The sequence below is a fragment of the Pipistrellus kuhlii genome, unplaced genomic scaffold, assembly GCF_014108245.1.
Source record: "Pipistrellus kuhlii isolate mPipKuh1 unplaced genomic scaffold, mPipKuh1.p scaffold_m20_p_8, whole genome shotgun sequence".
Lineage (NCBI taxonomy): Eukaryota > Metazoa > Chordata > Mammalia > Chiroptera > Vespertilionidae > Pipistrellus > Pipistrellus kuhlii.
The window spans coordinates 5,372,336-5,385,702 of NW_023425584.1; the positions used below are offsets into that span (position 1 = coordinate 5,372,336).

General features: G+C 47.0%; 1 protein-coding gene across 3 annotated transcripts in view; it reads right to left on the reverse strand.

The window, feature by feature from the left end:
- Positions 1 to 13,367, reverse strand: part of DOCK2 (dedicator of cytokinesis 2) — a 355,728-nt gene that overhangs the window by 67,255 nt on the left and 275,106 nt on the right. For all 3 annotated transcript variants that reach the window (XM_036423739.2, XM_036423738.2, XM_036423737.2), the window contains 3 exons: positions 12,944 to 13,042; positions 10,469 to 10,563; positions 1,269 to 1,347 (listed from right to left, as the gene is read on the reverse strand). In XM_036423739.2, the coding sequence (XP_036279632.1) occupies positions 1,269 to 1,347; positions 10,469 to 10,563; positions 12,944 to 13,042 (273 nt within the window). The remainder of the gene's footprint in view (positions 1 to 1,268; positions 1,348 to 10,468; positions 10,564 to 12,943; positions 13,043 to 13,367) is intronic.

The window sequence follows — 13,367 nt, forward strand, 5'->3', positions numbered from 1 at the left end:
TGTCACCTACAGAGGGGCCCACAGAGCTGCTTGCTTTTTGCCCTCTGAGCCGGAAAGCCACAGTTCTGGAAAGGACACGAGGGTCCATCTCAATGCACCTGCCCCTGCTCTGGGCAGTGGCCGCCAGGCTGGCAGGGCCCAGTGATGGATGCTGTTCCTGCCGATATGAGATGCATAATTAATGAAACCAGATGAGGGAGACAAGGTGTGTTCCAGGCGGGGTACAGAGAACAAACCTGCTCGCACAGGCGGCGAGGAGAACATGGGCTGAGCAGGACAAAGATAAGGTTGAAAAATGTCCTGTTCTTGAGAACTTATCAATAAATATCTACCAAGTCTCATTAGAAAAAAGAGATATTTCATTTTGTAGTGCTGGCCACTCTCCGCTGCTACAGAATCTTGTGGGATTGACCACCGTAGGCAGTGTCGTGGTGACCAGCAAGACCCCTCCCTACAGTCCTGATTGCTGAGAACTGACATATGAGTTCCAAGACCCGACACATATAGAACCATCATCATCCTCACCATCAAAGTGATACCAATGAGTATGATTAAAATGAATGAATATAATGTTCCTGGCGCTGTTTTAAGAACTTTAAGTGACTTAATTCATGTAATCCTCTCCACACTCCGATGAGGTAGCTATAAGTAGCATCATAATTTGGTGCTGAGGCAACTGGGGCACAGAGAGGTCAAGTCATTTTCCTAAAGCCACACAGCTCATAGTCTCAAACAATCCATGTATGAAACCCCCACTTCTCTGGGCATCTCTCGCATCCCCAGCCAAAGGTAGCCACGCGGACTTTTCCACAGGCTTTGAAGAGTTGGTCCTTCTTGCCCACGTTTTGAGGAGCTATCATTGTGCTAGCCCCACGAACAAGCTCTAAGGGGCTGTGTTTCATGGAGGCCCAGTCCTGTCTGAGCACAACTGACTTCCGGAGGAATCGGGACAGAGATGTACTGAGAGCTTTATTTTTCAGTGTCTGTGAGTGAATAGAAAAGTAAGAAAAGGTGATCCATCTTTAGAAGGTGGTGGCCACTCTGACAAATGAAGCAGTGCGAGTCTCCTTAACACACGATCCATCCATTATGCAGTCACATTTGCATAAGCTGTTCAGCTACTGACTATTTAATCAGGAGCCTGATTCCAAACCCTGAGTACTTCTCCCCCTGCCCACACCCCTCTGCAACAACTCAGAGACATGGGATCAGGGGTGTGTCTGATGGAGCAACCACCCAAGATGCCCACTCAGGTGCCTCCTACTCACCTGGAACTCAAAGTTGGTGTGTTCCAGGAACTTCTGGTTCATGATTTCTGCAAACTTGTTGATAGCTCTCAGGAAGACCCTGGAGGAGGAGAGAAGGTCATGAAGCCATCTGAGCCCTCAATCTCAGGCAACTCTCCCCCACCTCCCAAGATCCCTCAGAGAGCGCCCTGAAGACCCAAGGGAGAGAGAGGTCAGCTGACCCACTTACCACATGCTAACACTGTAGACCTGGGGTCACGTTTGCCTGGCAAGAACTCAAAGACCACCTGTTTGGCTTCCGTCAGTAAATGTGTACTAGCATTGCCTTTTGTTTAAACTTCTACATGCTTTGGGCAGAAAATTCATGCCATCCAGAAAGCGAGGGAGAGAAACGGCCCCCTCCCTAAACAAACAGAAACACACCACCGAACCCTATCTATCATCTAAAGTAAACCATCGCTGGCGTTTTGATGAATGCAATCTCAGAGGTCTCCCCAGACTCTATGCACAGCTGATATTTTACAGATACCGTTTTGATGAATGGGGTTAAACGATAAATGCTGTTTCACAGCCTGTCTTTTTCACTCAGCAATACACTGTGTGTTCCTTTCATGCCAGTGAGCTCAGATATATATCACCCCTTTTAATCACCAGAAAGCATTTCGTGGTGTGGCTGTGCCGCCCTTTATTGAATCAGTCATTTGCTGTGGGACCTTCATGTGGTTTCACAGCCATTTCTGTTCCCAGGGGTGTGTCCATGACCCTCCTCTGCACACCTTCACTTCCCATCTCCACACCTCTTCTCCAGTCTTCTCCTCAGAGTGAAATACTGGCCACGGGCTATGCACACTTAACATTTTGATGCCTGTTGTCAAATTGTGATTATTCTTTTAAATATTTAAAAATATATATTTTTATTAATCACAGAGAGGAAGGGAGAGGGAGAGAGAGATGGAAACATCAATGATGAAAACCATTGACTGGCTGCCTCCTGCATGCCCCTCACTGGGGATGGAACTCATAACCCGGGCATGTGCCTTTGACCTGAATCGAACCTGCGGCCCTTCAGTCTGCAGTCTGACACTCTATCTACTGAGCCAAACTATCCAGGGAAAATTGTGTTTCTTCTTAAATGTCTTCCTATCCATCCCTCCCTCTCCTTCTGAGCCTCACTAACTGGTCCTGCAGCCTCCTGTCTCCTGCCCCTTCCGCCTCACTAGCCTTTGCCCTACCAGTCAGCTCCAATCATGCCAATCCCCTCCTCCATGGCCCCCACTGCCCACAGGGTAAGCCCAAGCTCTTCTCTTTAAGATAGTACCTTCTAGGATTGGAGCCCAGCCTTCCTTTCTTCTAGACTTGTTCCTCACCATCCCTTGCGCTTCTGGTTGTTTTCTGAGTTCCCAGACTCGTTCCATCTCTGTATAGAACACTCTTCCCATCTAATCTCTGTGGAGCAGGGTCTACCACATCCTGTGTCCCTGAAGGATACTCACTGCCACTTCCTTTCCCAGTATTCATCACGGTCTGGGGTCTGGGGTAGTTATTTGTGTGGCTTAGTCATGTGCCTCCTCCACTGTACTTTCTTTGAAATCAGAGTCTCCCTCCATAAGCTCATCTACTTTCCAATCTACATGCCTTTGACTCCCAAACGTCTATACCCCTGGCCTCGCCCTGGCTCCAGCTTGCATCTCAGCTCTTTGCTCTCTGGGATGACTAATAGGCAACTCAAACACACATGTCAAAACCCAGCTCCCATTACCTGTGCTCTTTCTGTAGTCTTCTATCCCAGCTAAAGACAAGCCCGTGCTTCTGATTGCTAAAAAGGGGGGGGGGGGGGGGAGGAGAGACATGCCTTTGGGAGCATCCTTAACTGTTCTCTTTCTGTCGCGTCCTACACTTGGCCTGTTAGCAAAATCTCTTAACATTATTTTAAAAATATGCCCAGAATTTGACTACTGCTCATGACCTTACTGCCACTGACCTGACCAAGCCACCATCATGTCTCTGCTGGACCTGTGCAGCCACCTCCCAACGGCTACATGCCCAGCTCTGGCCAAGTCTCCACTGTGTGTGGACGTGCTTATAAAATCTTAGTGGGCAGAGGCTAGATCTCACCTGTCCTATTGCCTGTAGGTTTTTGATTGACAGTGGACAATCAACAATTTCTCTGTGGAGTGGTTCATTCAGGGAAAACACCTATTTGGCCTCCCTGAGTCGCAGTGGGAAGCCAGTGGAGGAAGTATTTATTTGAAGGTTATTGCTGTGCATAATGACTGAAATGCCATGCTGTGTAGGAAGCTCGGGGAGACTGTACAGAACCCACTGCACAGAGATGTGTCCCCTCCCAGGAGGCGGGGTCATGTGTCCATTAATGCCAGCCCCTCACAGGTTGAAAGTCACTCTTATGGATTGTTAAGTGCCTAGCACGTCGGGCCTCCCTGCAGGCGCCGAACACTCTCCTGCAGCCAGAGGAAGCCCAGAGAAGGAAAGAAGCAGGGAGCTCTCAGGATGTACGGGACATGTCTACCAAAGGGGCAGGTGCTTTGGGCCAAGGGTGTGGGCAGGGCACCTACAGCAACTGCTGGATCACTCGTTGCTCGTAAGGAACCCTCAGTTAGGTGAACACTCAAATGTCTGTTGAACAATGAGGGCAATGCATCGGGATCACAAGATTTGTATAGACACATGTGACGATATGATTTCTGGCTTGGCTACTTCCCCTCTGTATGGGTTTGGGACGTGTTCATGTCACCTTTGATGGCTCATTTCCTTTTTTGTGAAACAGCAGTAATGTAACCTCTTCCACAGGTCGCTGTGTGGTAAGTGCTGAGCATAGAGCTGTTACAAGGCATCTGGGAAAGCTGTGGCCACTTCAGGACCCTCTGGTTGCTGCCTTCTCCCGAAGGCAGGGACTGACAGCAAAACCAACGGACAGAGGACAAGGAGCGGCTGGCCACTGGTCTGAGGCAGGCAAGACCATGCAGCGACAGGAGCCAACAATCCCACAAATCTGCCATCCCATCAGGCTGCCAAAAGATAGCATTTCTTTGGTTCACTTTTCTGTCACTTCCTAAGATGCCTTCCAAGAAATACCTATATTTTCTCCTTATAGATTAGAATCTGATTCCCCGGAGGGAACTGCACTGAGTGGCTGTCATTTTATGTAGAAACCTTTCAGACTCTCTAATACGATACCGACATGAGGAGTCTGACTTGTCATCGGCAGCAACCAAGTTATCAGCAGTTTCGGTAACAGTCATTCCTTTGATTGTTGTCCTAAGCCTGTCCCCAGCTCTCAAAGGCCCGTGCTGCTGGTGGGGGCTGGTGGCAGATAGCTAAGTTTCCTCTCTCCGGATTCTTCTGCAGCCACTCTATGGAAATGAGAATATCACCCAACTTTGGTTTCCCATGATTGGGTTTGGAAAAATCAGACTTTTTGTCTCTTCCTCCTTCTTCCTCTTGTTCTTCATCTTCTTCCACCACCTCCTCCACTCCTCCTCCGACTCTTCTCCTCCTTTATTTTCTCTCTTCCTCCTCCTCTTCCTTCCTTTTCTTCTTCATATTTTTCCTCCTCCTACTCCTCCTCCTCCTTCTCCTCCTCCTCTTCTTCTTCCTCCTAAAATTTCACTTAAAGCCTCAGCACTAATACGGTGAAGTGGTTCAGAATGAAAGCACATTCAACTCTTTCTGTGACTCTCAACAGTGAACTTGACTCGTTGAAAACAAAGGTCACGGTCAGTTCTCAGCCCAGCCCCTCCTGCATCTCGGCTGTGATGTGTAGCAGCAATACAAGATCAGTAACCGTCCCAGCCACTGGTGCCGAGGACGCACTCTGTGCTCAGTTCTTCGTGTGGGTTTTTTTTTTCCTGTTTAATTCTCAAGCGACTTCCTGAGCTGGACACTGTTTCTGCTTTAGAGAATGGAGTTTAGGTAACTTTCCCAATAAGCCAATCAGCACACCATGGCACCAGGGTTTAAACAAAGGCATGCTGCCTCCAGCACCTCACTATTTAACTCCAGGCTCTTCTGTCCGCAAGGAAATCTCTGTAATTCTGTTCAACCCACGTCGCCTGCTCTCTTCGTTAACAACATCAGTGAGGGGAGTACTATCAGCACCCTTCACAGACCCTGTGCCAGGTGCTCTGCAGACAACATTTCATTATATTTCATTTAGTTCGACAGACGGAGGCAGATGCTCTTATTACAGCCACTTAACAGGAGAGGAAACTGAGCATCAGAAAGATCAAATCATCTCCTCACATTGGCACAGCCAAGAAGCAGTGGAGTCCAATCCCAGACTCGGGTTTCTCTTTCTCCAAAGCCTGTGCGATTAACCTGGGAGATGCCCCGGCTCCCTGGAGGCAGCCTGCATGGTCTCTGGCACTGGGCATATCCTTCTCACGCCGCCACGCACAGGGCCTTGCATGCTGTGCTCAGGGCAGCCTGCTGCTCCGCCTGAGGTGGATGGGCACAGGGCTGATGCAACTCAGGCGGTTTCCCTGTGTAGCCAGCAGCCTACGAGTGATCTTTGGGTACCCAGTGGGGGTACCCAGGCCTGGAGAGTAGTAAATCTGACCTTTTTAAACAGTCCAAAAGCAGGACAATTGGGGAGAATGCAGGGAACTTGGGTCTTGAATGGGAGCCAAGAGCAGATGATTCCATGAGGAAGTGGAAGGCATGTGCAAGGGAAGTCAGCTGCTGGAGCAGGAAGAACTGGCGGAAAGAGGGGCCAGCCCCAAGGTCGGCATCCTGGAAAGTGCTTGCCAGGAAGCTCACTGCAGCGCTGGACCTCCACCTCCTCTTCTTCCTCCCCCTCCCTCTCCTCCTCCTCCCCTTCTTCCACTCCCCCTTTTCCCTCCCCCCCTCCTCTTCCTCCTCTGTGATGGGTACTGTTATTAGGCCCATGTAAGAATAAGAAAAGCTGAGTCACCGTGACTAAGTGATTTTCCTCAAGGTCAAGTAACTAATGAAATGGTGGAGGCAGGCCTTGAACCCTGGCAGTCTAAAATCCTATCCTATCTTCTCTGGTCGCTCTCTGTGCTCTGAGCGCCTACAGTGACTGCAACACTTGGTCACCATTCCCTGTGCATATCTCGGTTTCACCAACTAGAAAACAAGCCCCTCCCCCCTGGGACCAAAGCATAAATGGGCCCCTCCACTCCCTAGATGTCAGGACACTCGATGAAAATGTGTGGATGATTCCATTTAGAGCAACTCTAGGGATGAATATAAATCCTCAAATCTCTCAACATGCTGGATTTTCCAACTGAGGTGCCGACGGCAGAGGACAAAGGAGGTTCCTAGGCAGAATTTTGTTAATTGACAATATTATAAAGAACTCAGTCATTTAAAAATTAAACATGTCCCATAAATCAGATCTTTCTGAATGCTGCCTCTTACCACAATGAAAAATGCTCTAACAGGCGGCTGTTCTCTCAGTAGACATGTGACTATGTCTGCATACACAAACAGCGCACAGCCATGGGGACCTCAAATCTGCAAAGTGCCATTCCCGCCCCCAGCAAGCAGATGCATTTTGTATGACTGATGCATATATAGATCATAAAAACAGGTACCTTATAACAAATATACATGGAAGGAAGGAAAAAAGGAAGGAAGGAAGGAAGGAAGGAAGGAAGGAAGGAAGGAAGGAAGGAAGGAAGAAAGGGAGGAAGGGAGGGAGAAAATTGCAATGTACAGACTGACCAACACATGAAGTTTGCCTCGGATGCATGAATGAATGGAGCTTTGGCTGCCATTATTTTTGAAAATGGTGCCCAGGGGAATACTGATCTGGTGCATGCTTTTTGTTTGTTTGTTTGTTCAGTTTACATTGAATTTTTTCACTAACTAGTTGCATGACCTTGGGAAATCTACCTTTCCGGGCCTCTTTCAGCTATCTGGGCCAATAAATATACAGCTGGCATATGTGTGTGTGTGTGTGTGTGTGTGTGTGTGTGTGCGCGCGCGCACACGCACAATGCACGTGATGATCCCAGCCTCACTGTTTTACAGGATAAAGCTGCTCTGAAGATTAAATAAGCTAATACATGCAGTGCATTCATGACAGTGGTGGATCTAATTGCTCAATACGTGTTCACTACTATAACATTTTACACAAAAGGCAAAGCCAGTGATCATATGCCCGGTGTCCCATCACTGTAGGGGAATCACTGTGGCCCCAGAATGCAGGAATGCTACTAACTCACCTATGATGACAGCTAGGGCAATAGGAGTCTTTTCTGATTGACATTAGGCACATGCTTCTCTAGCCCATGGCTACCTTTGCTTCTGCACCTGGAGATGCCAACGCTTCCCTTTGGCGAGTTCCTCCGAGGTTCCAGCACGGTGCCAAGGAGATTCCAAGAGATTAAGTGACTTCCCAAGAAAGAGGAGGTGGCAGAGCTAAGACCTCTGAAACCCAGGCTGTGTTTCTGAGATATAAATACTTAACTGATCCTTAAGAGACACATATATTTATATTTTGGAGACAATTCCACTTTCACAGATCCCTTAGATTATTTTATAAGTTTACAGGCATAAAGAAACAAGGGCTACTATATCATCTCTGGAGGCCTGTCTCCACAAAAGACTAGAGTCCACAGCGAGCTGTGATTTCCAGAGGGAACATTTATCCAAAGCTCTTCCCTGAGTTTCCTCCAGGATGAGAGAAAAAACTCAGAAATGGGGTGGTGGCCTGCTCAGGGCTCCCATCCCCTGACCTGTGTCAGCGGTGAATGTCTCTCCATTGCTTTGCCTGTCCATCATCCATTCCTCCTTCTCGTAACAACTCCCAGATTTTCCCCAAGGATGATTTCTACTACCTCCCCCTTTGTTCTTGGACTTTGTGCTTTGGGTCGAACTAACCATAGCCTCCCCAGTTCCAAAGGTGGGTCATGTGAATAGCATTTTTCATATGCATGTGACAAGGGAGTTACAGTACAGTGGGAGTAAGGTCTATAATAGGGTTATGTATGGGAACACATTCTCTTATCACAAGGGGATCCTAAAAGGATACACAAAGGAGCAGTGACAGGGTCAAGAATTTGAAGGATGTGTTCATGCTGAGTTTGGTCCAGAAGGGAGGAGAATCATAGTTTATGCAAAGTCATAGATGGATGAAACCGTAGATAACAGTGAATAGTGGAAAGCATCTGAAGTGTAGGGTGAGTCATAGATGACTCACACAGGTGCTTCATGTAATTTGGCAAAACGCCAAGACGTTACTGACCAGCCGGCTGACAGCAAAGGGATTCACATGCCGTGAAGGAGCTGGATACCACCAAAACACGAGATGACTGAGCGTTGGCATAAGGCAGACGAGCTACATACATTGCTGAGCTCAGTTAACAAGGAAAACAAGTCTCCATGTTGAAAAATTACTCATAATTTCAGGGTGGTGACAGCAGGGCATGACACCAGGCCTGGGACCCTTTAGGGTTAGAGTCCTATGCAACTATATAGTCTTCATGCCCAGGAAGCTGGCCTTGATATAGGGCCAGCAAGGGACTCTATGATTCATGAGGTGGCCTGGACCTAACTTCTACCAACATTTTAGTCATTGCAAAGCCAGCCTCCCACCTACGCGATGCAAACAGGAGAATCAGGTCAAGGTTAGTCCAGACTGAGAATTCTGACATTTTGTTGTTGGGCTGGTTTTCCTCCTCCTACCATCAGCTGGGATACACCAACAGATACTTCCTTTGTCCTTGATTCACCTCTCCTCCCTTCTTCCAGTCCCCAAAGCTGGCCCCAGGAGCACTGTGGGCAGGTGTGCTTATCAAGTCACATGGCTAGGCACCTAGGCATCCAGGGAGAGGGAAGGCAGCTTTTCAGAGGACAGAAAAGGAAGGGAGAGAAGCCAGCTGGGAATGGAGTCAGGTTTTAGGCGCACATAAGATATTGTAGAAAGTCTCAGACTGTAGCCGACAAAACTATTCATACATAAAATGTTCATAGTCTTCCCTCTTTGCCTCCCACTAAAGAGATTTCTGCTTCTGCCTCGTCAGTTTTCCCTTCTTCCACCCGCTCCAGATATTTCTGTCCTTGCAGTCAATTCTTGGCTTCTGAGATACAGAACAAGCTTCTAGTGAGAGTAGAGAAAAGGGCTTTTCATCGGAAGGACCTAAAACAGATATAAGACAGCAAAGGCAAGTGAGACAGGGGGTTGAGGGGTGGCAGCCAAGAAGACCCAGTTTTAAAGAAGTTTGTGAGAAGGAATTGAGAATAAGGCTCTAAGAGAGACTTGGGTAAATCATGAAATCTAAGAAATACCAGAAGACTGGAGAAAGGGAATATTATAAATTATTGCTGAGTGTTATGATTTGAATTTCATTTGATGAAAATAATATGACTTGAGAGAAAGCATTAAAGACTGAAATTGTGTGTAATTACTTTTATCTAATATTGAGGTGGGCCATGTAGGATCTGAGTCACACTTGAGCTACATTGGTATTTTATAAGATGTTAATAGGTATTATATGTACACAGAGAGACATATATATACCAAATGGTTCCATGGGCAAAGAAAACTGTGAAATGTTATCTCCTAAATCCTCAACTAAAGGATCATATTAGCATATTAAAGGCTCTGAGAAGTCCTGAAGCACAGAAATTCATTCCAAGCTGTTTAATCCAATACTTTCTAAACTTATTTTACCACATGTCAGAGAATGTATTTTATCATTTTGAAAAAAATTTAAGTAATATAATTTACCTTAAGCTCTCCTGTCCCAATAATTTAGGGAAGGCTTCACAGTCAAAATAGGATATTTTAACTGGTTTTTGAGCCCTGGCCAGGTAGCTCAGTTGGTTAGAGTATCGTCTCAATATGCCAAGGTTGCAGGTTCGAATTCCAGTCTGGGCACATACAAGAATCAACCACTGAATGCATAAATAAGTGGGACAGCACATCGATGTTTCTCTCTCAAATCAATAAGTAAAAAATTAGGTTAAATCATTGATATTTGAAAAATGGACATGGTAGGGGAGTAGCGAGATCAGCATATAAAAAGGCATGAGGAGTAAAAAAAAAAAAAGAAATTAAGAAACACACAAAGTTCAAGGTTAGTAAGGAGTTTCCCAGGGATTAAAAGTAGGACGAGAAGAGCTGGGACACTTGGATTTCTTTTCGCCAGGGAGACAGTATCCTGCCTTATCTCCACCAGTGTCCTTCCGCGTGACTGCGGGTGCTGGGGCCGTGAGGAGGCCGGGCGGCTCACCTGTTCTGAACCATGCTCATGGCCATCCAGTCTGAGGGATACACGTTCTTCCCAATGAGGTCCTTGAACATGATGAATGTCTCCATCAAGAAGTCCTAAAATAGTAAAAAATAATAATAATAATAAAAAATCACATCTGTCATCTTGTTTTCTAGGGACAGACTCAAAGTGCCCAGGTCTTTGTTGGCTGTTTATATATATTTTTAGAATTTTTGGTGGGGCAGAAAGAGAAGGGGCACAACCTTTCATTAGGTAAACCCAATGGAGCTCACAGCAGTGGGTTTTTAAATGGGAGTCCGAGTTGGTTACCGAGAGACTGTTTCACAAATACAAGTGGAGCAGGAACTCAAAAGGCGATAATGGTCTCAAAACAAAGCCCGATTAATTCTGTCTCTGGGAGTAAAGACATAAGTGCATTCGCTGCTGTGGCAATTTCATAATCATCTCCCCAAATATGTATCTGAGAAGGAAATGATCTGCACTCTATGAAAGCATTGCAGGCCATTGAGCAAACAAACTATTATTAAAATGAACGCCGAATTAGCAGTACTGTAAACACAGTTAATTCATGTGTCACGGACACCAGCTCGAGCCAATTAGGGGAAGTGGGGCAGTGACCTCTTCCTCTCCTTCGCAGAGGTTCTGAGTGGATTGCAGCATACCCCATTGGGTTATGTGGTCCACCGGACTTACTCTCCATCTGTGGGGATCACAAGTACGAGGCAAATGCAAGGAACAGAGATCAGGACCACCACCAGGGAAGGAACCTCCTGATCTCAGGGAGGAAGTCATGTGGCCTTCACCTGTGTGCTTCAGGTAAGATCTAAGACCCTGAGACTTTCCTTGCGCCAGCAGTTTTCATATGATTTTAACAGCAGAATTCTTTGTTCAGAGAAAATCTTACCTAGCACCTAATATATAAACCAGATAAAAGTAGAAGAGCTGTGATTGCAGTGTGTGTGTGTGTGTGTGTGTGTGTGTGTGTGTGTGTGTATGTATGGGAGAGGTAGTGAGGCTGGGAGGAATGTAATTTGAAAATCACTGCTTCATAGTAAATTGCAAAATTCTGGAAATAAGATTGGTTCCTTTCCAGCAATCTTTGCTTCTAGGGGAAATTACCGCAGTGCATTAAGCCCCAGATTCAGCCTCAGCAGCATGGGGACAGCACACTCCCCCAGAGGGTCCCTGTGACAATGGCGTGAGCACCAGAAGTTGCTTCGTACAGAACCTGGCCCTTGGTAAGTGCTGTTCGCTAAGTGCCTGATGATGATGATGATGACGACGAACATTGCTATTCATCTGATGTCACCCGGTGAGGTGTGGATACCCTCACAGGCACACCCCCTCCCATGGTCAACCTGGCTTCCTGGTGAGATGATGCAGCGTGGAGTCAGGCTCCATGCCATATCATCTCACACCCTGCCTCTGTCCCAAACAAGCAACGTGGCCTTGAGCAAGCTGTCAACCTGGAAAAGTGAGCAGTGACACCTACGTCCTGCTGTAATGAGGAATTATATAAGGAAGTGTGTATGTTCAATAAATAACTCCCTTTCCCACCTTCTTTCCCATCCATTGGGGGGGGTCAAACATTGTGAATCTGGTCTTTTTATTTTCATGTCCTAAGACAGAGAACTTGAGGGAGGGGAAAACCTATGTTTTTAAGCTTTTCTTTTGTTTTATATCCAGAAGAAGGTTCCATTCTTGCCCATTCTCTCCAATAAGGAGAGTCTTGCCTCCGAATGAATGAAAGTGAAGCAATTGGCTTCGACTGATCCCCATTGTATGGGGCATTCTCTGAGGCAGTTCCAATGGTGGTGCCTTTGGTCCCTCCAAGGAGAGTGGAAAGTGAGCCCCCAGGGCTGAACCTCTGAATATGGCTGTAATGAGGCGATGACCAAGGTGACCATGCCGAGGGCACAGGGCCTGCTGTGCCCCAGGACAGCCGGGCTGGGCTCTGTGCTGATGAAGTCATCCTGGAGCCAGTGAGTGCAGAGAGGCCAGAAGAAGAGAACGGTTCAGAGGCCACCTTCCTCCATGCGTTTATTACCATAATGTCATATTAGCTGTCTGTCGCTGAGCACTTAGGATCTCAGAGCTGCCGTGCTCTCATTTAACCCACTCCCAACCCTGTGACATCAATGATATTATCTCCACTTTACAGAGCGGGAGAGTAAAGCTGAAGAGAGGTTAACCTGCCCATGGTCACACAGCTAACTGGGACAAAGCCTGGGTTCAGGCCCAGGACTGTGTGACTCAAACATTCATGCCCATAAGCCCCCAAATTCATTAAAGAATGTTTGTTGATTAATCATGACTTGACCTTCAGGTCTCATTTTGGACCTGGGCATGTTCCAGAAATGTGTACAAGCCTGAAGGGGGGTGAGCATAGCCCTTCTTGTCCCAAACTCCTGAAAACCGAATGTGACATGTCTCCCGCACACCGCCCACCCTACCCCCAGCATCCTATGGACTCACCACGAGCTCGGAGCTGGACTGGAAGGTCTCAATGTAAAAGGAATAGTGCTGGTCGCCCATTTGGTGTAAGATAGCTGTCATACATGCCACGAAGTGACTCTGCAAGAAACAAAGAAAAGTGTCATGAAATAATGGAGAGGAGATCGTGAGGTTCATCTTCATTCCTTTGACTTCAGACACCCCAACTATCCCAGGGCCCTAGCCAGTTTGGCTCAAGGGATTGAGAATCAGTCTGTGGACTGAAGGGTCCTGGGTTTGATTCCGGTCAAGTCCACATGCCCAGATTGTGGGCTCAGTCCCCAGTGGGGAGTGTGCAGGAGACAGCTAATCAATGATTCTTTCTCATTGATGTTTTGATCTCTCCCTCTCCTTTCCTCTCTGAAATAAAAAATAATAATAATTTAAAAAATGCCCCCCAGGGATG